The sequence below is a fragment of the Carassius gibelio genome, chromosome B17, assembly GCF_023724105.1.
Source record: "Carassius gibelio isolate Cgi1373 ecotype wild population from Czech Republic chromosome B17, carGib1.2-hapl.c, whole genome shotgun sequence".
Taxonomy (NCBI): domain Eukaryota; kingdom Metazoa; phylum Chordata; class Actinopteri; order Cypriniformes; family Cyprinidae; genus Carassius; species Carassius gibelio.
Window position 1 is genome coordinate 13,645,292 of NC_068412.1, and position 24,041 is coordinate 13,669,332.

The window sequence follows — 24,041 nt, forward strand, 5'->3', positions numbered from 1 at the left end:
CAGTGCTTACGCAGGACATTTTCGACTAATCTAATACCCAGTCTGCCAAAGCATACTGAAGCCATTCAGCTATGAGCTTCTCTGGTTCAGATCTTATTTCACACTTGGTAGCATCCAGTCATTGGTGAGGTAATGTATTGTTAAGCTTGCATATGGGGCAACATCTGCGCTTGATCACACGTGTGGATTGGCCAAGGCAGGTTCTTTAAACCTTGACATCTTTCGTTTGGCCACATAGGCCGGAAACTGCAATTTCTGAGATTTTCCTGCCAATTCATACTACTTGTCAAGCTTTTGCAACATTCAGATCACATTCAAACTTGGTCCAAAAGCCTCTGCAATAGCCTACTGCTGGGGAGCAACTGCAACTGCCATTTTATGGTCTTGGTGTCTTTAACTGCTACCGCTTTGCTACAGAGGCGGCCCATCTGAGTTATTGGGCTTTCATTTTCCATTTGAGTAAAACCAAAATGTGCCCACAGGGAAGACTTTGTGTTTGGCTTTGCAACTAGCCTGGAGTCCATGTTTTGGATTTCAACGACGGCTGAGTAAATGATGCTGGCAAAGCAATGTCAGCTGGACTGAAACACTGGTTGTGGTATTTCATACAAAGTAAAATATAAGCAAAAAATCTTTTGCACACCTATGAGTAGCAGATAAGTCAGTTTAAGTAAATATTTTGTTATATAAATGGTTATTATTCAAACTCCAGTTAGTTGGGTATTACCATGCCAATTCCAATTCATTTATATCCCAATATTATTTCAGGAAATGCTTTGTTGCACAAGTAATTATTTAATATTCAAATTAGCTGATACTAAAATATTTCTTGCAAATGCTAATAAGCTTAATATTGCAAATTGTATTAGTTGGATATTAAGACATAATTTGGAATATTAACTACTTGGAATATTACCAAACAACTAACTGTATTGGGACTATTTAGACGCCAAAGCATTTACTGGAATTGTTGTAACATTAACATCAAATATTGCCAGGAAATGCTTTGTTGTATGAATGATTAGCTAATGTTCAAACTGTATTGCACAACCATTTTAAACAATTCAAACATGCTAAATTAGACAAGAAAGGACTGTCTGTAAATTACCTCCTTTCCACTGAGCTGTTTAACGCACCGCTGCACTCGTAAGGAACACATCAAGTCAACTAAAATGCACCTAATTTGCATCCTGTTTGTTGCAACATTTCCAAAATTGGCACAAAATTCCTTCATTTGGATAGAAGCACGTCACAGTAAAAAAAACTAAGATTGCGCATTGTGGTCAGCTCATTTAAACATTCATGTAGGCCTCAAGGATGTGATTCTCCTATTCAAGGTTTTGATGCATTTTCTGGGAACTGCTGCAACAGTTTTTTTCCTGATTGTACTTCCTCTGTGTCTGTTAAGTTCATGGTTTATTTCATAGTTATTGTCTCATAAAAATATCTAAACATCCATAACGTTTCATACAGAAGGGGTTATTACTGCGAAGCCCTGCAAGGAGGAAATGACAATGGGGGTACTCTTCTGATAGATAAATGAAGCATCCAGGCCTAAATGAGCCATGAAAGTCAATTAGGAAACATCCAGAAAGTCAATTTTCTCTGTACAGTTTTTATCGCCACAGGGTCTTGGTTTTCAGAACGGATGGGCCACGAGAAATAAAGGACTGTGTGTGTGCATATACCATGTTTGGAAGAGTGGATTTGTTGGACTACTTGTTCTTGACCACAGAAAAAAAGAGAGTCAAGTATTATCATTTCCTCTAGGTTTCACAATGCAGTACACAGTGAGATAGAGGGGCATAAATGGGAGGGAGGGAGCGTTTGGCTTGGGGGGCAGGGTGTTTGATGAACCTTTTCATCTGCACAGCTCTTTGAGGCAAGATGCTTTCAAAAAGCTCTTAAACAGAGCCCTGCGATGCTCAGACGCAGCCATGGGCACATTGTGCCATCTCGTCCTATTCCACAGTAACCAAAAAAAGGCCCAGATTCGGCCACGGTTAATAAAACAGCTTTATTTTAAAAGGGTAGTTTCAATATAATATTGTTGACTACTAATATTGAATATGTACTGAATATTTGTATATTTCTTAAATATAGTGGTACTGGTCAACAGTTGACATTTATCAGATGTAGGGCTGTGCAAAAAAAAAATCAAAGGCGATTTTCATGCGCATCTAGTAAAGGCGCTCCTAGCATATCTCCAGCTTGTGCGTTCAGATCAGGATTGCCAGGTTTTCAAAACAAAACCTTTTCAAAACAAAAATTGCTTCTCAAAACTAGCCCAATCGCATTTCGTTCCGGGCAAGGAAATACACATTTGGGGGGGGGGTTCCCATGGTAAAATTAGCATTTTTGGGGCTTAACATCTCGTTATTGGGATTGGGGTCGCTTCGACCCGCGGACATGAAAACAAACCGCAGACTATGCAAAAAGCCTAGAATTTTTACATCTTTTCTCTCCATGAAAAAATACCAAATTTATCAAGCTAAACGTTTCCCCATGGTCTACAAACCTGCAAAATCACACACACAGAATCAAGCCACTTATCAACAAAATCAATCGTCCTGCACATTAACTGTGGACACAGCACTATGCGAGATCAAAACATGAGATCAGCAAAAAAGTGTTTCGGATCATCACATATAAGCTTCATGTGTGTACGGCCACACATACACAAAGCATAACCAGTTCAACCAGCAAACTGACCTAGTATTACGCTCACCACAGACACTTGCCCACTTCCAGTACACAGGATAAAAACCACAAACCGCAGTTTAATAATTTCAAGAAACCACATCTGTGAATGTCATCCATGCATGAGTTTCACTGATCTATAGCCACAAGCAACCTGAACGGCGGTATGTGGGTGTCACCTACACGCTCGTGAAACCTCAAGCTATATTATGGGTCGGCTGGGCTTATTGACAGCCGTGTTAGTCAGAGTTTCCATTGAACAAGCTACTGAAGGGCATGTTGTAACCAAACAAACAGGCACAGTTAAAGGGCTTCTATCAGTACTTTAAGCATATGAAGCAGACTTTGTCCGAGTCCAAATATGGTCAGCATGTCCTGAAATGATGTTAACCAACTCCATGGCTACGATATGTGACGGGCCTCAGTGTTTACACAGACTTGCAGAGTCCATGAAAATACAAACCACAATCTCACTGAAGAGAGTGCACTGGGAAAAATTTGATCATCGTAACACGTGCCTTAAAAATCAATTCAATCATTTACCAGATGGACTTCCCTCCTCCCCTGCCTGTCAACTTCCTGTTGTGTCAGAATTTATTACTTCAGAGGAATGGATTTCATTCATTTACTCATTGATGGTATTTGAACTGCGTGCAGAATTTCCTGTGCTTTAAAATATGGACTGTGAAACGCAATACACAAATGGACAATTATCAGTAAGTTATCTCAGGACCAGGAAAGACAAATTGTTACTAAATGTTCCTAAAGCTTTGACCTACTAAATGTAAAATGCCCTGGACAAAAATTACAAACATAAACCACTTTATGCTAGTAAACTCACACAAGAAAGATTCAATTCTCAAACAGCCTTCAAACCAGAGAAATTACATTTTCGGATGCTATTTAGTGAAGCAGCTTTACAAAAACAGGAAACGTACCTGTGCGCTCAATGTAGTCGACACACTTCTCAATGAACAAAGGTATGGGCCTATCAGGTGTGACCAAGTTCTGAAGAGGCACCCCAAAATAGTTGCTATCCCAATTTCTACGAGTTGGTGGATACAATGGCTTTGTGGTCTTTATTGACTTTGTCTGTTAAGAAATAAATGACAATAACCCATGATCACTACAATGCATGATGGAGGACACAATCTAAAAACTAAAATTTATCATTTTAAACTGAATTTAGGTGCTAAAAATGACATATATAAGTACATATATACATTTGGAGATTTGCTAAAGATTTAACAGTGGTATTAAGCCACTAAAGTAACTTTAATTTTCCCAAATAATTGAAAAGTAGTAGCTTACCTTTTTGGGTTCCTTGGTCTTTGGTTGTTTCTTCTTCTTCGTTTTCTTATCATCCTGCTCTGGGTCTGATGTGATGGCTGGATTGTCTATCCCTCCTTTCCAAGCATCCACTGGTGAGAGAAGTGGATCTTCTTCACTTCCTCGGTTGCCCCTTCCTTTCTTCTTCTTCTGCATCGCAGGCCCCGACTCATCATCACTGACATCCGAGTGCACTCGTCTATGATAAGCTTTTGTCTTGCTGAAGAGGATCTTGGAACGATGTTTGTACTTAGAAGGCCTTCTGCCACCCTGAGACTTAGACATGGAGTCAAAGCCATTCTCCTCATCCCCGTGCAAAGCGAGTCCGCCGAACGAGTTGCGGACCCTGCCAGATCTGCTGTGTGCATCTTCCGGCACGGCGTAGATGTCATCACTGAAGCCTTTTGATTTGAGAAGTGTGTCGGCCGGCTCTGCATAGTTATCAGATGCTTCAAGGTCATCGCCATGACCCATCATTGGCCCACGTGTCCACCTGGAGGTCTTCATTCCAGCTTCAATGGTCCTCAGTAGGTTGGGGTCCAGCTTTTTAACGTTGGGCTTGGGTGGCACATTGGGCTTGGGTTTTACCGGAGGAGGCACTTTGTGGTTACGCTCATGATCACCAACAGGTGTGCTGTGAACTGGGTACTCATTTCCTTCCAGGTCGATTCTGTACTTCCGTTCACTAGGATTAGGCAGGAGCTGCACATCATCACCTATAGGGCTGTAAGGTGGCGGTCCCTCCCCATCGTCCTCAGAGTCAGGGTAATATTGGTAGGCAGGCGAATGCCTATGAGGTGACTGCGTGAAGACGTCTTCACCGGTGCCTGTTCCGTCCCTGCTGTTGTCGAACATAAAGGAGCTTTCAATGTTGCTCTTCTTCTCAAGGACCTCATTGAAAAATGGTGTGAAAACTTCTGTCTGTCTGTGATACTGGGACAAAGAGTAGAGAGCGGTAAACTTGGCCGTAATTTCAGTGGCAATGTGCTCGCCTTCAGTCATCAGCTCTTTTATCGCATCGTTCTCGAAGAAGTCCGCTTGGCTGTCTGTAATGGCCACCAGCTGAACTGGAATGACATCCTGGACTTCGGCCAGGAATGCCCTCAGCATAGCCATGGAAGACTTTCGTTTTGCTGAGTAAGCAAGAATGTACCCATGCACCAATTCGTCTTTTCTGATTCCAATGGAGGAGTGGTAGGAGAGCACAGTGACCTGTATGCGTCTGCGGCTGTCGCCGATGATTTTGTCAAGGATCAACGTGTTGCACTGCCCAGGCTGCCCGGCGCTGCAGCAATGCGAGTCCAAGAATGGTGAGAGAATGAGATCCACGCTGAACGGATCTCCACACATGGCACACATGACTATGCGCAAATCTGATTCCGACAGATCCTTAATGGAGGGCATGGGGCACATCATGTCGAAATTGTGCTTCAATCCCTCCAACACTGCTCTGAGGGCCTGCTTTATCTGAGACTCATTAAACTTTCTGGGGAAAGTGCCAGAGGGTATATCTACAAAAGTACACTGTAGCTTATTTGCAAGCTGTTGGCCTTGATGCCTCAGAATAGGCATGTTTTTGCAAACACTGTCACGCTGATTTGCTAGAATGAGAATGAATGGTACTGGCTGGCTATACCTATCCCTTTTGCTCTGGGCAATCTCAGCTCGGATCCGGCTTACGCGGTCACCGATGTAATTAAGCGACTCTATAGAGCTGAAGATACAAAAGAACCCATGGGGCTTGAAAGTCGATATCCAGGAATGGTTCAAAAGCATGCCGGAATTGACATCCACAGGCAAAAGGTCTAATTCATAGATTTTCCCATCAAGGGTGTATTCATCATCAGTTGACTGAGCTCGGATTTCATTGGCCAGCTCCTGCGCCAATCCTTCTCTGCCCACGAGACACAAGTTAACCTTATCAATGTTGGCACTGTTGTAGTAGATATTCGAGCGCCCGTGATCCAGCTGAACCAGCCGGTTGGCAAGGACTTGCTCAACTTTGAGATCGATGCAGGCCGTGCCACTGAGGCATGTTTCCTTCGTGGGGTGATAGACAAACCCAATGTGTTTCAGTAAAAGTGACTCCCTGTCAGTGGCAAGTTTCTGGAGAGCTCTGTATCTAGGTTCCTCGTTAAGCACGGCATGAATCTCACTCATTTTGTCACAGCTCGGGGTCGCGTTCAAATCGAGGTCATAGAACAGCTCTGCATGCTCAAAAAGCATTTCCTGAAACTCCTCTTTGGCCCTTTCAACTATTTCCTGCTGATGCCGACTATAAACATCCCTGCAATCTGATTCAGTGATGTACTTGTACGCCTCGTCCTCCATCACAAAGCACATGACCTCTTCCCATGGCTGGCCGGGGCTAATGAAATGCACTCGCTCCAGGGTCTTCTTGAATTTCTCCTTCATCTCCAAACGCCTCTTCTCAGATATCAAATGCTGTACATGGTTTTGATAAATCCTCTCTCCTTCCATGGTTTTGAGGATATCGAAGGGCACTCTTCTGTCGTCGGTTTTATCAAGGTGGTCGGTCTCATACCACGGCGTTTGTTCTAACTCAATGAAATAGTACTGAAACTCAGGCCTGCTCTTCATAAGGCTCTGAGCCTCAGTCCAACTCAGCGTCTCAATTTCCTCCAGGTTGTTCAGCAACTTATTAAGAATTTTTGGCAGACTCGTAAGGTATTCCTCACGCCGCCTCTTGATATGCTCTTGTCTCAGCTGTTCGATGTGCTTTGAAAGGGTGTTTCTAGCCTTCTTGGTGCCTTCTATGTTGATGTACTCTTCATAGTCTGGGTGGCTTTTCAACTTATTGCTCACAATTTTCCAGCTTGTGTGATAATCTCGGACAGTTTGAATGATGAGCTTTTCGAACTTGTCTGAAACTGAAGCTACTAATTGTCTCTGGGATTTGTACGCTTCCAAATAAGAAATGATTTTGGGTTTTCCTCGGGTTTTGTCCATCTGCTGTATCAGAGCATTGAAACAGAGTTCCACATTCACAGACGTGCGAGCTGATGTTTCCACCAACATGAGATTCTTTTTACCTGTAACAAACGTCTGCACCTCCCTCAGATATTGCTCGACACACTCGTCACATTTTGTTGCAGCAATGATTATGGGTTTTTTCGTTTTGGATATCTGAGAATGAAGGCTCTGGACAAATTTCATCTGGTCCTCAAATTTCCTATTGCATCCTTTGCTTACATCTATACACAACAGAAAGCCATCGATGTTCAGCTTGCCATCGGGCATCTGCTTCTGATCAAAATCCTGTTCCAACCCAAGCTGGTCTGTGCAAATGTACATCAGCTTCTCAGCAGACTGAAGCTTCGTATTTGCAGCCCTTTTCGTGTAAGGCTGCAGGTTTGTGCTCCGATGAGGCAAGAAGGTTTGGTCATCAATGAACTCAGTCTGCTCAATGACCTGGATTCGACACTCGAGGCCATCATCCCCTCGATTTAACACTTCACCCCAGTATAAGAAATGGTCATTATTTACCACACGCCCTCCAAAATCAATTGTGCTCAACACTGAAGTGTGCTCCGAGTAGTAGCAGTCTGCACTGGGGTGCACATATCTGTTGCATAGGCAGGATTTCCCTACACCGCAGTTGCCCTTCTCTTTCTCAGTGCCTGAGAGTCCGACAACACTGATAGCGTATGTCGGACGGGGCTCCTTATTCTTTGCCATTATATTGCCCCTCTCATTGCTTGTTAAGCTAAGCAAAGTATGCCAGCCAGGCAAGCACGTACTTCCATTTGCTAGTGTAGGCACATTTCCATTTCTCACTTTGCATGAGCTGATGTAGCTTTAATCTTGATCATCTGTCCCGGATGACTGCTCTTTCCTCTCCTATCCCCTTCCTGCAATAAAAAAATAAATAAAAATTGAATTAGTCAGAAATAAGATGAAGTGTAAAATTTTGTTTTCAATAGCCAAACACTTATCATTTATCATACTGAATTTAATAAGTCAGATGACAACACAGGCACAATCACAATATAAAACAAACAAGTGCAATAAAAAATTATGACTCACAATACGCAACATAATTGTATGCATCATTACTGATATCTAAAAATTCAAGCATGACACGAACAATACTATTATGAAATATTATTGCCAATGCATTTTCATTTTGAATGCCCTTTTTATATTTATGTAAGTCTGAAACACTACCACAACTGCTCAGGGTACAAAAAGATCTTAACAATATCTTCAATGCATCACTGACACTGTGGCACAAGCTCTTTCACTGTAATATGTGTTTACTGCATGTACTCCAGTGTTTTTAGAAAATATGCAAGCTATGCTTCTCATCTGCAGTCATGAAGCTTTGTACTAACAAATAAATGCATCTGTCAACAGAAATAAGGCAGCAAATTGGCTAATTTATACTCAAGAGCATTAAGTTCATGATAAACACAAAACAAGTACAATCATTTTTATATTATATATATATATATATATATATATATATATATATAAATGCAATTTAATTCAGTGCTGGCTCTGACAGCATAACTAGAACCACTTCTGAATTTGGCAGTGTAAAGCCTGATGTGTCTTTAAAAGATTCACATTTGTGAAAATTGTGTCATCATTTACTCATCTTTGTGTCGGTCCAACCCTGTATGACTTTCTTTCTCGGTGGAACACAAAAGGAGATCTAAGCCAGAATGACAGCCTGAGTCACTTTTTTTAGTGTATCTGTTTTCCACATAATGAAAGTAACTTAACGATAAATGAAGCTGTCATTCTTTGTTCAGCCGAATAAAAAAATGCATACGTTTTTGATCAATACATTCCCAGGTCTTTTTCAGTCATTTATTATTACTGTATAAAGACATTAAGATTCACATCTTGCTAATGAATCTTTCAAACATTTCGTAAACCAGTTTGACTGATTCATTGAAAAGAACCGACTCAAAAGAACAACCAAATCGAATCACTCTACACAAAATCAATACCTTGCCTATATGATGAAATATCGCAGATTTTAACATAACTAAAAAAACTCATATTCAGTTTAAAAATGTTTCCATTTCAGGAAGTAAAAAACACTTTATATCATTCTCAATCTCAGATTTTTTTCAGTTATTCCATGACCGTTGAAACCCTAGAGTAAATGATGGCAGAAATGTCATTTTGTACTGAGAATGTCACAAATAACTACCGCAGTTATGGGACATCAACGACTGGACTTCACGGGCGTTAAATCACGGAAACACAGGACATCAGTGTCGAGACGCGTTTCTTAACGACGGTGGGCTGTATGTTTCTGAGCGAGGATGTAAAGCATCTGCTGAAGGTGAGAAGAAGCGCTTTGAAACGAGCCTCATTGCGATCAGATGTACAAGCGACGGTTCACACAACTAACGTTAATCGACAGAATTACTGCTAAACGTGGCTTCCAAATTGACAAGAATGTGCATCATTTACTTCACATAAACCCACAAGCGTCCACTCCATTTGAATCCGAGGAACTGAATTCACATCAGAATAGTTTAGAAACATGACAATCAATACGCATACACTCTTGCATTAAATACCACGGAGATTTGTGTTAATATGCTTATTTGTATTCGCATCGACGAGGGCCTTGCTTCTAACAAGGCATTAGATGATTCCTTTGCTTGCTAGCTTCCCAGTTAGCCAGAGCTAGTTAAGTGTGACACCGACAAAACGCGCTGTAGGAGAGACAGACAAATCTGTGCATTTATATAAAGATACGCAACTATCGCCTAGACGTGAAAATAAGTCACACATTAAACCAAATTCAGTAAAGCAAACGACAAAAAGCATACTGGACAGTCACACAGTCCGTGTACATTCCCCTACCTAACATGGTCGCTCCCAGCTCCAGACACCACAGACAGGAGGAGGCATTCCAACTATTTCCTTGAATTTGTGCGAATGCGATACCGAAACAGATCCCGGTTTTGCCGCGTTTCCCGTGAGCGGTTGGAATAATCGGCGAAATTTCCACAAAGTGGTTGTTTTCAGTGTTTTCTAGCAGTAAGAGTGGTATGCGTGTAATCGGAGAGGCATCCCTCCCCTCTCCTCTCATTCCAGTCAGTAATGGCGACGGAGAAACACACTCACTCTCTCTCTCTCACTCATTCTCTCTCACTCATTCTCTCTCACTCTCTCTCTCTCACACTCTCTCTCTCCTCACTAACTTTTCCAATTCGCTCACCGCGGAACTTTCTGATTTTTGATATCTTAATTTAATCTGTGCTGCTATGGCAGGTAGGTGATCAAGGAATAATATATTAAAAAGTCATCTATTTGTATCAACAATAACTCTCTATCTATCTATCTATCTATCTATCTATCTATCTATGTAGCCTTTTTGGATTGAGATTCACTGATTGAAATAGCATTTTTGCAGTTTTGCTCCAAGGTTTTATTTATGTTTTATTTATTTGTACATTTCTCAGTGATTTTATAGATTAATTTATATACATTTATATATTTTGTCTTATTATATAAAATATATATATGTATATATAATTATATAAAAGTAATATTTTTAATAAATGATTTGTATATGAATTGTGAAATGTGTTATATGACTTTATTTAAAATGAGTCGTTTGAAGCTGGAAGTTAAAGCTCTGTTGATCTGGGGACTGTTTCATAAAAAAAGTTAAATAATAACAAGTCCAAATAAGCCGGGCTTATTTCAGTTACTCTGACTCATTTTGAACCAAATGAACTGACAATAAGTCAGGCTAACTGAAATAAACCATAGTTCGTGACCTTTTTTATGAAACAGGCCTCTGGTCTGTTTGTATGAAGGCTCAGCTGACAGAGAAAACACCGTAGATTAGTAAGGCCGGTCTTATCCTGTTTGCACATTATTTACTCTTATGGATGTATTTGGCAAAAGTCTAAAGTTAAATTTAAAATATTTTCTGAGTCCAGAGCTTTTATCATAATCTATTTCATCATACCTGTACTTCATCAATGAAACTTTTTTTTTTTTTTGTACCCAGAGAACCCAGGAAAATGTTTATAGTACACTGTTTACTGTTTGAGTTAGCACTGAAATTAACTGACCCCTTCCTTTTGAATATGCACAGCCTCTCTTGTGCTTACAAGCTTAGTTTATTTAAATTTAGATTATTCTTAACAGACACACACCTTGCTTTACTATTCTTCAGTTATGATTCCTTTATTTGTCAACAATTTCTTTTTTTATGATTGCTCTTGAACACATACTCCTTCAGTATTTATAAATATCTGTGCTAGGCAGAAGAATCCCCTTCTACTAAACAGCAGAATTAAGGTATGAATATGGATCACACACACACAGAGGTGTGCCCACGCTGCTTCTTGTATTTGATATGTTTGTGTTTGATATAATGATTCACCAAATCTATTGTCTAGAGAGCATCTGTTCCCAAGGCAACTCCTATCTGTGGGCAGTGGCCAGACACTCCCTGTCCCGGGACGTAATACAAATGTCAGGTTTCTTCTTTTGTAAATGCAAATGGTCAGTTCAACCACTTAGGGTCTGAGATCATTGTTTTGTCTATAAAAATACTGCCATCATCATGTGGTGAACAACAATTGTAAAAAAAAAAAAAAAAAAAAAAAAAATGGAATTAAACATATCACAGCAGGTAGATTTGGCACTACTATATAATTAATAAGAAAAAAAACACAAAATATATGTTTTCATTTTAAGAAGGTTGGATTTTTGTTCAGTTAATTTTCACTCACAATGTTATTGGCTAAGTGCTCAAAGAAGCCTACATGTTGGTCAAAAAATGGGTCATGTTTATTTTTCATACTTCACATATTTTCATACCGCAAATACCATTCAGAAGCTCAAGAAAGGTCAATAGCATTTTTAACGTTTTTGAGAGAAGTATTTTATGTTCATCACTGCATTTATTTGATCAAAAATACTGTTAAACTGTTGTGAAATAATATTACAATTTAAAGAATATTTTCTATTTGAATGTATTTAAAATAATAATTTATTCCTGTGATGGTAAAGCTGAATCTTCAGCATCATAACTCCAGTCTTCAGTGTCACACGATCCCTCAGAAATCATCCTAATATGCTGATCTGCTGTTCAAGAAACATTTTGTACTATTATTAATGTTTAAAAAAAAAAGAGTTGTGCTGCTTAATGTTTCTGTAAAAACCATGAAACTTTCAGGATTCTCTGAGGCTGCGCTTAACAACTAAATCAGATAGTCTGACTACAATATATATATATATTTTTTTTTATTTAAATCCAGATCTGATCTGTTTTGTTGAACAATGGCTCTAAAAGCCTGTGGGTCTGAAAGTGAATTTCATCACAGTATCATGATTGTGTCTGAATTTGACATTCAAATGTTACTGCCATCAGCCATGTGCAGCCATCACTTCCTCTAATGGATGTTCATTTGTAAACCATCCATTGAAACTTAAAAAAAAACATTCTGATCTTGTCATTCTGGATTCAAAAGAGTGTTATTGTAGTATAATTAATTTCCTATTATAATGTTTATTATCATTTATTTTATATTTCAGTTTACATTTAAATATAGTTTTTGTCATTTTGTTAATATTTTTGTAAATTTTGCAAATATTTCTAGGTTTAATTTGAAAGATTTTTAGTTCAGTTTTAGTAATTTTAGAAAATTATTTCATTTGGTTTACATGGTTTTCATATAATATTTTTATTTGATTTCTAGTTTATTTAAATTTAAAACATTTTAAAAGTTCTATAATGACCGAGCTTCCCCAACACAGACTGTGTGCAAAGTATAGCACTAATTAATATTCTTATGTTCATTAGTGCAGCTTGTGCCCACAAAACGCATGTGTGGACATCAAACACTCAGCATCAGGCCTCATAATGTGTCTGTCTGTGCCTCCTTTAAATCTTGCCCTCCCTTTTCTTTTTACATCATGAATTATTTACCTTCCCCCCACCCCCAAATCTCCTTCCAACACCCCTCAGATCTGCAGATTCACTGTCAGCTGTGCTTGGAGTCTTGCTGAGAAGCCCTGGTGTCCAAACCAAACCCTTTGTGTGGAGCCTGATTGTGCAAAATAAGGCCAGTCATCCCTATGCATTTAATGTCATCTAAAATAGCCAAACGCTTAGGTAAATGTTTGATACAGAAAGGATATTCCTCACATTGTTTTTTAAATAAATACTTGCTCAACTATCTAAAATATACTTTTATAAAGCTAATATTGCTTATAGAGATGCTCCCAAAGTTTATTGTAAAGAATGCCAATGCTAGAGCATTAAAGCACCTCAACATAGACATCGCCCCCCTCTCGTTCCCCTGCGCTGCAGTGCAATTGGAACCAGCTGCTGCTATTTACCCTGAGCAGCAGCACTGCTACATTGCCATGGTTATGGATCCACGCTTGGGATTGTGGGAAGGGCTGGGTTTCCGGGTGTCTGCAGACGAGGTTTCAGGAGAGAGATATCATGCAAATAACTACAGCCACATCCGTAATATTGTCAGAATATCTCACTGATCTTAAAGTCAGGAGCTTAAAAATGCTGTTTTTAGCTAGGTTTTAAAGTGCTGAAGAATAAGTGCAGATCTCCAGAATTCAAGTATACATGCTTCCTATGAGAGTCTAGAAAAGAGCTTCATTGGGTTGTTGTTTGTTACTTTTGTTAAGCTGACAAAAAAAAATATGTTAATTTTTAACAGCTTTGCAAGATACAGTATATATTTCATCACTCTAAAAATGGCTGGGTTAAAAATAACCCAATTGGCAACCCAGCACTGGGTAAATATTGGACAGAACACATGCTGGGTTAAAGTAACCCAGCATGCTGGTTTACACATTTTAACCCAGCATGCTGGGTTATTGAGAAAACCCAAGATAGAGTCATTTTTACCATTTGTGGGTTTGCATTTTTATGATTCTGGGTTATTCTTGCTGGGTTATTCTCATAATTTCACTTTTGCTTAACAAAGCAATCATGGATTAATAAATAATGAAGAATACAGGTTATTTAGACTGTTAAAAAATTATTTTTAATGCCATCTGACATTCAAAAATTTGTACCAATGACAAACAACATGGAATTTTCCCTTTTTTTGTTTCCAGCAAATGCAAAATAAATAAATAAAAATCACAGAAATACAGTTGCAATAAATAAGACAATTATTTCTGAATGACCTGTGTCTAGCTGTTTAACTATTACATTTTGAGATTTTTAGCTATTTAAACACACAGTGAAATAACATTGACAATTAACATTCTTTAAATTTAAATGTAAAATAATTTAAAGATGTCCTTAAATTTATATCAAGTATATAAAGACTCCTACGTAGGTAGATGTGCACTGCTTAGGGTAGTTCAACATATAGTTCACCCAAAAATGAAAATTCTGTCACTTATTACTCAACTTCATGTCGTTACAAACCCGTAAGACCTTTGTTCATCTTCAGAACACAAGTTAAGTTATTTTCGTTGATATTCGAGAGCTTTCAGACCAGGGTGAATAATTAGTGACAATTTTCATTTTTGGGTGAACTATTGTCAAACACTTAAGCTCTGAAGCAAAGATCTACACCTGAGAGCAGTGTACTCTGCTATAGAGCCTGTCTATGGAAGGACAATTTTCAAAAGGAATTGCTAATTATATTTTCAATTGCGTTTTCCACATGTGACAAATTGTGACAATCCAAACACAATTGCAAATCTTGAACAAAAACACTGTTTCAAAAACACTGAACAAAAATTACGGTTTCAGTTTTCATGAATGCACAGTGACTGCCAAATTTCAAATGGAAAAACAAAGTCAGTTTATAGCTGTATTTTCCATGTATTATGAGTAATAAGCCTGTCATATTGATCAAATACTGCATCATAGCAGCTTTACAGTATTAAATAGGAAAATAGTGTGTAATAATGCAAAGGGACAAAAGTAAACACTCAGTTTTCAGTTAAAGTCAATTCGTCATTGATTCAGTGATGTATCGTCCCTCTGTGCAATCAAGTGGATGATATCGCTTGATATTAATTGTCCCCAACTAAAGAAAAACAAGGAACCAAAACTCCGTGACAGAATGGAGAAAAATCCTTGGGAGAAACCAGGCTCAGTTGGGGGGCCAGTTCTCCTCTGACCAGACGAAACCAGTAGTTCAATTCCAGGCTGCAGCAAAGTCAGATTGTGCAGAAGAATCATCTGTTTCCTGTGGTCTTGTCCTGGTGCTCCTCTGAGACAAGGTCTTTACAGGGGATCTGTATCTGGGGCTCTAGTTATCCTGGTCTCCGCTGTCTTTCAGGGATGTAGAGGTCCTTTCTATGTGCTGACCCACCATCTGGTCTGGATACATACTGGATCCGGGCGACTGCAGTGACCCTCTGATCGGGACACAGACTGGATCTGGTGGCTACGGTGACCTCGGAACAAGAGAGAAACAGACTAATATTAGCATAGATGCAACATAAGAACAAGAACATGAGGTTTTATGAATTACTATGTCTGTTTTTTCACTGTGTCGCACATGTTACCTGCCAAAACTCAAATGGAATCTTTCGCATCTGAATTTCCAATGCCTCACATTGAAAACTGTCAATTTTTGTCAGAGGTGGGACCATACTATGGAGAGTGTTTGTATTGGGAGGTGACGTCACTCAAAGACAACTGTGCAAAATGCTTTGAACAATGGAGGTTAAGGCACTACTAAAGGCAGCTGCCACTCCGAGAGATGCGTGTTAAAGAACAGACAGTGCAACCCGGATCTCCCTATATTCTTGGCACCTCACACAATAAATAATTCTGTCATTTTTACCCCAAATGCAGCTACTATCCCCTGCTAACCGTTAGAGCCACATGGTACTATTGGTCAATATTCACCATTAACCAAATGCTTTTCACCGGAGGAATAAAATATAGGGTAAGATGCAACTAGGTAAATAAGAGTAGAACTGCAATGTTGTTTGCTGACGTGCATCAGAGTGCAAACAGTGAGAGATTTGGGGGAAAAACTACAAAATATCTCCCAATACAAACACGCCCCATAGTATAGTCCCACCCTTGACACAAATTGACAGCTTTCTGTGTAAGGCATCTGAAATACAAATGCTTTTCAATTGAGTTTGGACTATTTCACAATGTATATGTCCACATGTGGAAAAATACAATTAAATATAACCTGTCCATTGATTATGATCAATGCCTGAGAGATCTGCTGTCATTTTTAAATCGCCACGACAATTGGATGGGGTTTTGTGGACTCTGCTCAGTTAAGGAATTCCATGTTTGTTGCAACCTTTAAAATAAAGTAAAAAAGAAAAAAGAAAAAATACAAATTGTTTTAATAACAGTGATTCAGTTCAATTAACTGTGTGAAGTTAATCATGAAATTCACCCATCATGATTATGAGTTAAATTCACCTATGAGTTGGTCTACAGAAGCAGAATATGATATAGTGATTGGCTGAAAGGTGTGCTTTCAAACTGTCTAATCAATGGGATGTTCCAGTCATTATAAATCACAGTTTTATGTTAATATGCTGGCTATATCAAACACACACAGTCACTGGCACAGATAAGGGAGATCACACTGCATGCGCGCACACAGACATTTCTATGACAAGTCACGTAGGTAAAACAGTCCATATATAAAAACTTATAGATGTACCAAAGTGATAAGGACAAGTCAAAAACACGATCTGGAAAATTAATATATGATGTTTACGCTCATAAATTAGGTAAATTCTGGTGCACGAACTATAAACTATAGCACGAAATAAAAATATATGTGCGTTTAAGTTACGTGAGGGTTAACGTTAGTTGATTATCACAGTCAAACAATTATGTAAAATGTATAATAAACACGAACTTACCGTTAGACGCCTCAATAAGACTGCACTCGACGAGTTTTTCTCTCACAAATGTATCCATGCGCTTTTCTGACAGGAAAAAAAAACACATTTTGAATTATAATTTGTATGTAAAAAGACTTTATAAACCACAAAAGCATCAAATCACTTCACTAACGCGGCCGGCATCACTCGCTGTGCGTGCGCGCACTTTGAAATGCCCCGAGACGTCGATTCTTTTCCGGGAATCACTTTGTTCGAGAATTACTGAACCGGTTTAACGTTACTTGAACTGGGTCGTCGGTTCTTTTAGACCTGCGGTCCGACTATATTGTACGTAATTTGTATGATTTACATGTCGATATGGACAACTGCAGGCGTTTACATTAGAGCAGAAAGTCGTATTCACTTTTTGAACTCATTTGACTCACTTAAATGTTAAATTCGCTTTTCAGTGTCAGAAACTACTTTTTCCTCTATTTTCACAGGTATTCGCATATTTCAGACATCAGTCACTGTCTGAAACTTAATAAAACTTTATTAATCTGTCGTCTCAGATACCTAGCTTAACACGATTATGCGAGTCGCGTAACGTAGGTTGGCCGTTTGAGGTAAACAGTTCATCATTTAACGTAAATAATGTTGGCCTGGAGACGTTTAACAGTATTGTTGCTGCAAAAAAAAGTTATAATTCTGCCAATTTAAAATAATTATTATTGAAAACATTAAATAAACTTACCTTAAAACAGTTGAAAGCCGTGGCTTTGCCCCGTTGTTCTTCCAAAGTGACAGTTGGGAAGCGATTTTAACATCTTCAAGGCGCGTTAAATAACCCAGCGCTGGCCTGAAACAACCCAGCGACGCAACCCAGCAGGTTTAACCCAACACCTTGTAAATTGAAACTACCCAAAAGTGTTTAAAAAGAAATTAAATAACCCAACAAAATGACCCAACAGACTCAACCCAGCATTTTGGGTTAAAAAATAACCCAGCCGTTTTTAGAGTGATGGAGGGATGTGTAAAAAAAAAAGATGCATATTATTTAGAGGGGTGCTGATAAAAGTGGTAGGATTATTTTGAAACCATTTTCACTTAGAAATTTCTGAGAATTTTCACAAATAATTACAAAGAAATGGAAATAGCATTCAATTAAATGTGAAATTTGATGAAGAAATACTGAAATATGATTTTCTTGTAAAACATGCTCATAATAATAATTAAAAAAAATCATTTTTTTTTACATCTTCAAAAAACATATTTTACAGTGTAGTATGCAGTGTAGAATTTAGCTTCTATTGTTGTTTACATTAATTTGAATCTGTTGTGTTTTCTAGTATAAGTCATCTTTAGTAATAAAAACTTATTTTTATTTTTCAGTCAGGTTTACTTGCGTTTTATGGCTTTAATTAAACTATAATTTTAATTTAATTATAATAACCCTGGAATATACTCTTAAGGTATAAGGTATAAAGTTAAGGCACAGCCACAGAAGCAAGCTCGGATGACCCTAAAGGTCCAGTTTTTGCAAATTTTCTTCTGAAAGTGTTCGGATGTTTCTCAGAATCAGATCTCAAGATATAGTATTAATGAAGATTTATTATACATGCCAACAGTAAGTATACTTTAGCTGCTTTGAAAAACCTCGGCCCCAGAAGGCACGTACCTTACATAATTTTAATCAATTATACATATATATCGTCTATTATACATGTGCAGATCACCACTTCAGCCAATTTACAGGCATAACGCCAATACTGAAGCCATGATGACTTCATCGTGTTCTGAACATAAGGATGCAGAGATTGCCACGTCTAGTTAAATAATTATTTATGCCATTTGCAATAATAATAATGATCATTTGATCAGGATCTGGTTGAAAAACTGTGCTGTTTTACATTACACAACTATGATTTACAGTGAAGAGACCATTCTTGAGCAATATTCATTTTAAAGATAACGATTTCCTCTTAAATCTCTTTTGTTTGCACCTCAGCTTATCTTATTACCGGTATCTCCTCATGAATCAAAGATGACCGAAATAAGACTGCCCTCTGTCCTCTTGGGCTGCACAGCTACCCCATTTAATTATTGATTTTTTTTCCATAGCCTTAGGAAGTGGAAGCTATAAGCCACATTTCCCACATGGGGCAAAGTCTGCATTTATAATGCCACTGAGAACGCCACAAGGACACGGTTTTAGAAATCTGTTCCTTGCCAGCTGGGAATTACCTGAAGCATGCTCAATCATGTTTCTTCTCAAGTAATCTGAATATGCAGTCTCTCACAAGCAGATAAGGTTTCATGAGTGGAGGTCATCTGATCCAGGATCAGATTTATGAATGGTATTCTCCCATTTGTTGTGAAATTCCCTATCTGGGACAAAAATCCCAGGCAGAATTTTGGTGAAATCTACATCTGTAAATGAATGGATGTTTATTTGCTGTTTCTACCTCAATCACACACTCATGGGAGTGTGAGTCACAGCATTGCGCTCAATGACATCAGTCAAGACACGTTATCATGATAACGCTTTCTTTATCTTGAAAACAAAGAGAAAATAAAAAACACCAAATGTGAAACTGTCCAAATTCAACTGAGGTCAGTGTACAGCTGAAACCCCTGGGTCGGTCTTCTGGGAACAGTTAAGTAATTGAGAGTAAAAGAAAGCAAAAAAGCTTCATTGCTGTGATGAATCACAGACTGGTCTGTCTGGCCAGTGTTACACAGGGCTGGACTGAATACGGCTGTTTCAGCTGAGTCAAGGGAGCTGTGAAAATATGCAGGAAGCGACCCTGTTTTTCTCATCCCACTTTTCCTATTGGACCTGGAACGTTTATCTTTATTAAATGTAATCTAGTAACAGAAGACTTCAATCATGTTACTGTCAAAGGAGGAAAATTTGTCATCGTTTAAGTGAAAGACCTAATTAAATCACACAAAGTACAATCAGATGTATGAAAAACATATACACTGCCATCAAGTGGTCAAGATCTGTAATGAACATCTTCATGGAAGTGAAAAGAGAAATCAATCACATTAACCGGAGCTGCCAAAAACCTTTCCTTTTAGCCATTTCCTTTTATTTAAAAAACCGTGTCAGTCTGTTCTGGTGGGAAAATATCCACATCTGAGATTTGTACATGGAAATGGACATTATTATAATATGCTCATAATTGCAATGAGTTCTTATTTTCATTATAATGAAAGCTTACTTGTTGCCAAAATGATTGTTTTTAATCATCTATAAATAACATGAACTGTATGTCAGTAAATGAATGAAGAACATAAATTATAATAATATAATAGGTATGTGTTATCAATTTAAAGGGTAAACAAGTAGGAGACAATGATGTTTTTTTCAGGTCAGTAAAACTACATTAAATGTGGACATCATTTATCTCAGATGCTCTGCTAGTCGGCGTACTACTGCTGCTGCAACTCTTCTGTACGCCTCGGCCTGCAAAACATGCATGAATATATTAGAAAATTAATATAATTATTTCATATCAGTTCTATAAATGTTTGTTAAAAATCAGAAACTCTGATTGATTAGTCTCTTAGTGGATTATCTGTAAACATCCTTTATGTGAAACATCTTATTCAGGTCAGTACTAAATAAACAAAAACATGCATTTTGTATGTTCCCTCTTGTTTTGGTAAAATAATTAACATTTTGCAGATTCTGCAAGGTGTATGTAAACTTCTGACTTCAACTGTATATTATATACAATAAATATGCAATTTTTGCATTTCAATTTTGTCATTTATCAATGCATGTTACCAAAATGTAGTGTGCCAATTTTTTGCACCCAAAGATCATGAAAGGCTTACAGTAAGTAACTAATGGAAAACAATAAAAGGAAGACAGGAATCTAACATGATTCACTTACTTCTGGACTATCAGGGGATGACACAACCACGGGCTGCCCCTTGTCCGATGTTTCTCTTATGTTGAGATGAAGAGGAATGTCTCCTGGAGTGAGAGAAGAAAACCTTGTGTCCTCATAGATTGGCCAATCCACATGAATCAAATCTAGCTACATGCGATTTGACCTCATAATATGCATTACATTTGATCAATTTCAAGTTGTTGTTTTTTTATGTGCTTAAATGCTAAAAGAGTCAGTCATCATGTAATACTTCATACAGAATAGCTTTACCAAGCATCTCAACACCAAGGGTCTGAGCCAGCTCTTTAGCCCCATCTGAGCCAAAAATGTGTGTTTGATGATTGCACTTGGGACACTGGAAAACACTCATGTTCTGAACCAGACCCAGAACCTAAATGCACAGAGCACATCCTTAAACATAATTTTAATTGAAAAAAAAAAATCTGGTATTTTCTGTCGGAAGTAACGGTCATATAATTAACACAAAATATAAACTAAATGCCATTTATATTGCTTCAATATAGGTCTCTATCAGCACGAACCCAGCCTGCTTAAACTCTATTACTTTCCACTATAATTTAATGACAAGTTGGAGCTGAAGTGCTTTTAAATACAAAAGCAAATCCTTTACCGGAACGTTAACCTTTCTGAACATCTCAGCACCTCTTCGTGCATCTAGCAAGGCGATGTCTTGAGGCGTAGACACAATTACAGCACCTGAAAGCAGAAATTATACAACTAAGCTTGATGTTTGGTGTATAAACCAGTCAAAATGTACTTGCATTATGTTTAAGAGCAGGTAAATAAAATGAACGTTCTGAATACTAGACAACATTAATGCATCCAATTCTCCCAGCTGATACAAGCACTGACAATCTGAAATGGAAAAATCCATTGCGCCGTGTTGTGACTGACATTAGGTAGAATGCTTCTTTCAGATTGTAAACGATGCCAAAAAGAGGCATACAGACCATAAATCAGCTGTAACATTTGTTAGTTTACCTGATATAGGAATATTCTGGGTAATAGACAATTGGACATCTCCGGTTCCAGGAGGCATATCAATCACAAGGTAATCTAGATTCCCCCAATCTACCTGCATGGAAAAAGTCATTATAGTAGTGAAAGGAACAACAATGTTGAGTAAATTGGATGATTTTTTTAGACTGCAGAAAATGACACAATTTAACATGAAACCAGGGTAGAGGATATAATTCTTGCACAATCATTCAAAATGTGCCAATGGATGGAAATTGAACTGTACTGAAGAAAATCACATCAACTTGTGCTGGATGAGGACAGCGGAGAAAAAAATAGTTATTTGACAAAATCCTATTAGCTAGCTACAGCAATTTCCAAATCCAAATTGCACACCTGTCTAATGAGTTTCTCAATAGCTGACATCACCATCAGACCCCTCCACACAATAGGTGCAACCTCTTCAACCAGAAAGCCCATTGACATACTGCAGAAGACGGAGAAGCAAGAAGTAAAACCTTAAACATTTTATTAAAAATAAAAAAATAAAAAAACATTCAAAAGTTTGAGGTCTGTGAGATTAAAAAATAATAATAATTTAATACTTCTATTTATTTAATCTCGTTTTCAACAAACATAATAATAAGAAATGTTTCTTGAGCAGAAAATCAGCATATTATAGTGATTTCTGAAGGACACTGAAGACGGGAGTAATGATGCTGAACATTATTTACACTTTAAATTACATTTTTACTGTAATTTTGATCAAATAAACAACCTTTTGAACAGCAGTCGATATAAATAACACTTCTGCACTAGAACTATAAATCAGTCATGTACTTACCAAGGAATTCCAAAATTCACAAGTGGCCTCATTAAGTTCTCTGAATATAAAGAAAATAGGATCAGATGACAAACTAATTTTTGAAATAAAACAAAATATATTTTATTTACAAAGCAAACGTGGACACAAAACTCACTGTCTGTTAATTCGGGGTTTCCTTTTAGGTTCATTAACTTTGGAATGGAGGGGCCATATACATCAGCATCTAGAAGACCCACTGATTTACTCTACATGCAACAGTGGTAAGAAAAAAAATATTACTGAAGGCAAATCATCTAATAAAAAGTTAAATGATTCAGTGGTTTCAATACAGTGTCTGAGATAGGGTTATCTGAATGTCACCTGATCGTTAGCCATAAGTCCAAGAGCAAGATTCACTGTGAAGACATTAAACGAAATGAGCTTTTCAGAGAAATGCTGGTAGCTGATTAAAGAGTCAAACAAACAGATTGGAAATTATTGTGGCATGAAACACACAAAGGTCACTGAACCCAAAAGACAACCGACCTGCTGTTGTGGACTTTCCCACCCCTCCTTTCCCCGATGCAACAACAAGGACCTCTTTGACTCCAGCTATGGGCTTCTGTTTTGGCAAACCTCGTGCCATGTGCTGCCTCTGTCTCTCCTGCAGAGCTCGTTCGCCAACTCCTGAAGTCTAAACAGAGAAAAAGTGGGAGAATATGTGTCTGTACTGTCGTTGGGTTTATGCATCTATAACGTTGCACCATTAATAATTAGGGCATCTGTAATCAAAAGTTGAGTTTTACGTACCTTGAAGCGGATTTCATGTCTATTTTGAGGTGCAGAAACAAATCTGCTAGCCACACGTGGTGTGCCTATAATGTTTGAGGACAATGTATATATTTGCAAAAGCCTTTTGTAGCTGTCGTGTAATTTAACCATCTTATAAAGCTCCCAGAGACGAGATTTCGGACAATGTCACGAACAAAACAAAGACAGAGACGACGCTGTGGTTTCCATGTGACACTCGTCTCTATCGGTTTAGTACTTTGTTACGTTTTTAAATAAATCATATAATATGTCACAAATACAGTGGGCGTTTTTAAAACAAAAATACAGATGGCATGCGCTGGCGTGAGTCGCATCGGACTGTCGACTGTTGATGACGTATATTGTTTGGATTCTCACGCGGAAGCTGATCCCCCGTATCCATAACCAATAAACTCGCGAGGTCAATTCAAAATAAACTTATTTTATTTATGTTACCTCGGAATTAAGTTGATCACTGTCATTGTAATCGGACAATTTGTAATTGTAATTAAAGCGCGAGTGATTCTGCAGCAGCGTCTGCATGCTCGACTGCAGGTCAAACCTCCAGATGCTGAGAGTGAGGCTGAATGGGTTGAGAAATCGGGAAAATATTTAAATAATTAACCACAATTCTAGTTTTTGTCGAATTAATGACCTATCTAATTTTATTCTAATTGTTCAGATTAATAGGGGAATTTTTATCTACA

The 24,041-nt window shown here is 38.1% G+C and overlaps 2 protein-coding genes across 2 annotated transcripts in view; both read right to left on the bottom strand.

The window, feature by feature from the left end:
- The window catches only part of arhgap5 (Rho GTPase activating protein 5), a 35,860-nt gene extending 25,689 nt beyond the window's left edge, over positions 1-10,171 (bottom strand). Inside the window, exons 1-3 of the mRNA XM_052579920.1 lie at positions 9,880-10,171; positions 4,012-7,901; positions 3,639-3,792 (exon numbers count right to left, since the gene is read on the bottom strand). Of these exons, the coding sequence (XP_052435880.1) occupies positions 3,639-3,792; positions 4,012-7,728 (3,871 nt within the window). The 5' untranslated portion in view covers positions 7,729-7,901; positions 9,880-10,171. The remainder of the gene's footprint in view (positions 1-3,638; positions 3,793-4,011; positions 7,902-9,879) is intronic.
- A 9,738-nt stretch (positions 10,172-19,909) lies between these two features.
- On the bottom strand, positions 19,910-23,810 carry nubpl (nucleotide binding protein-like). The gene is made up of 11 exons (XM_052579967.1): positions 23,335-23,810; positions 23,071-23,218; positions 22,906-22,940; positions 22,700-22,790; positions 22,564-22,603; positions 22,116-22,206; positions 21,744-21,837; positions 21,373-21,458; positions 21,012-21,132; positions 20,742-20,824; positions 19,910-20,308 (listed from the first exon to the last, which is right to left on the bottom strand). Exons 1-11 carry the CDS (start codon positions 23,464-23,466, stop codon positions 20,246-20,248), a joined length of 984 nt encoding a protein of 327 aa, XP_052435927.1. The 5' UTR covers positions 23,467-23,810; the 3' UTR covers positions 19,910-20,245.
- Between the last annotated feature and the right edge of the window lie 231 nt (positions 23,811-24,041).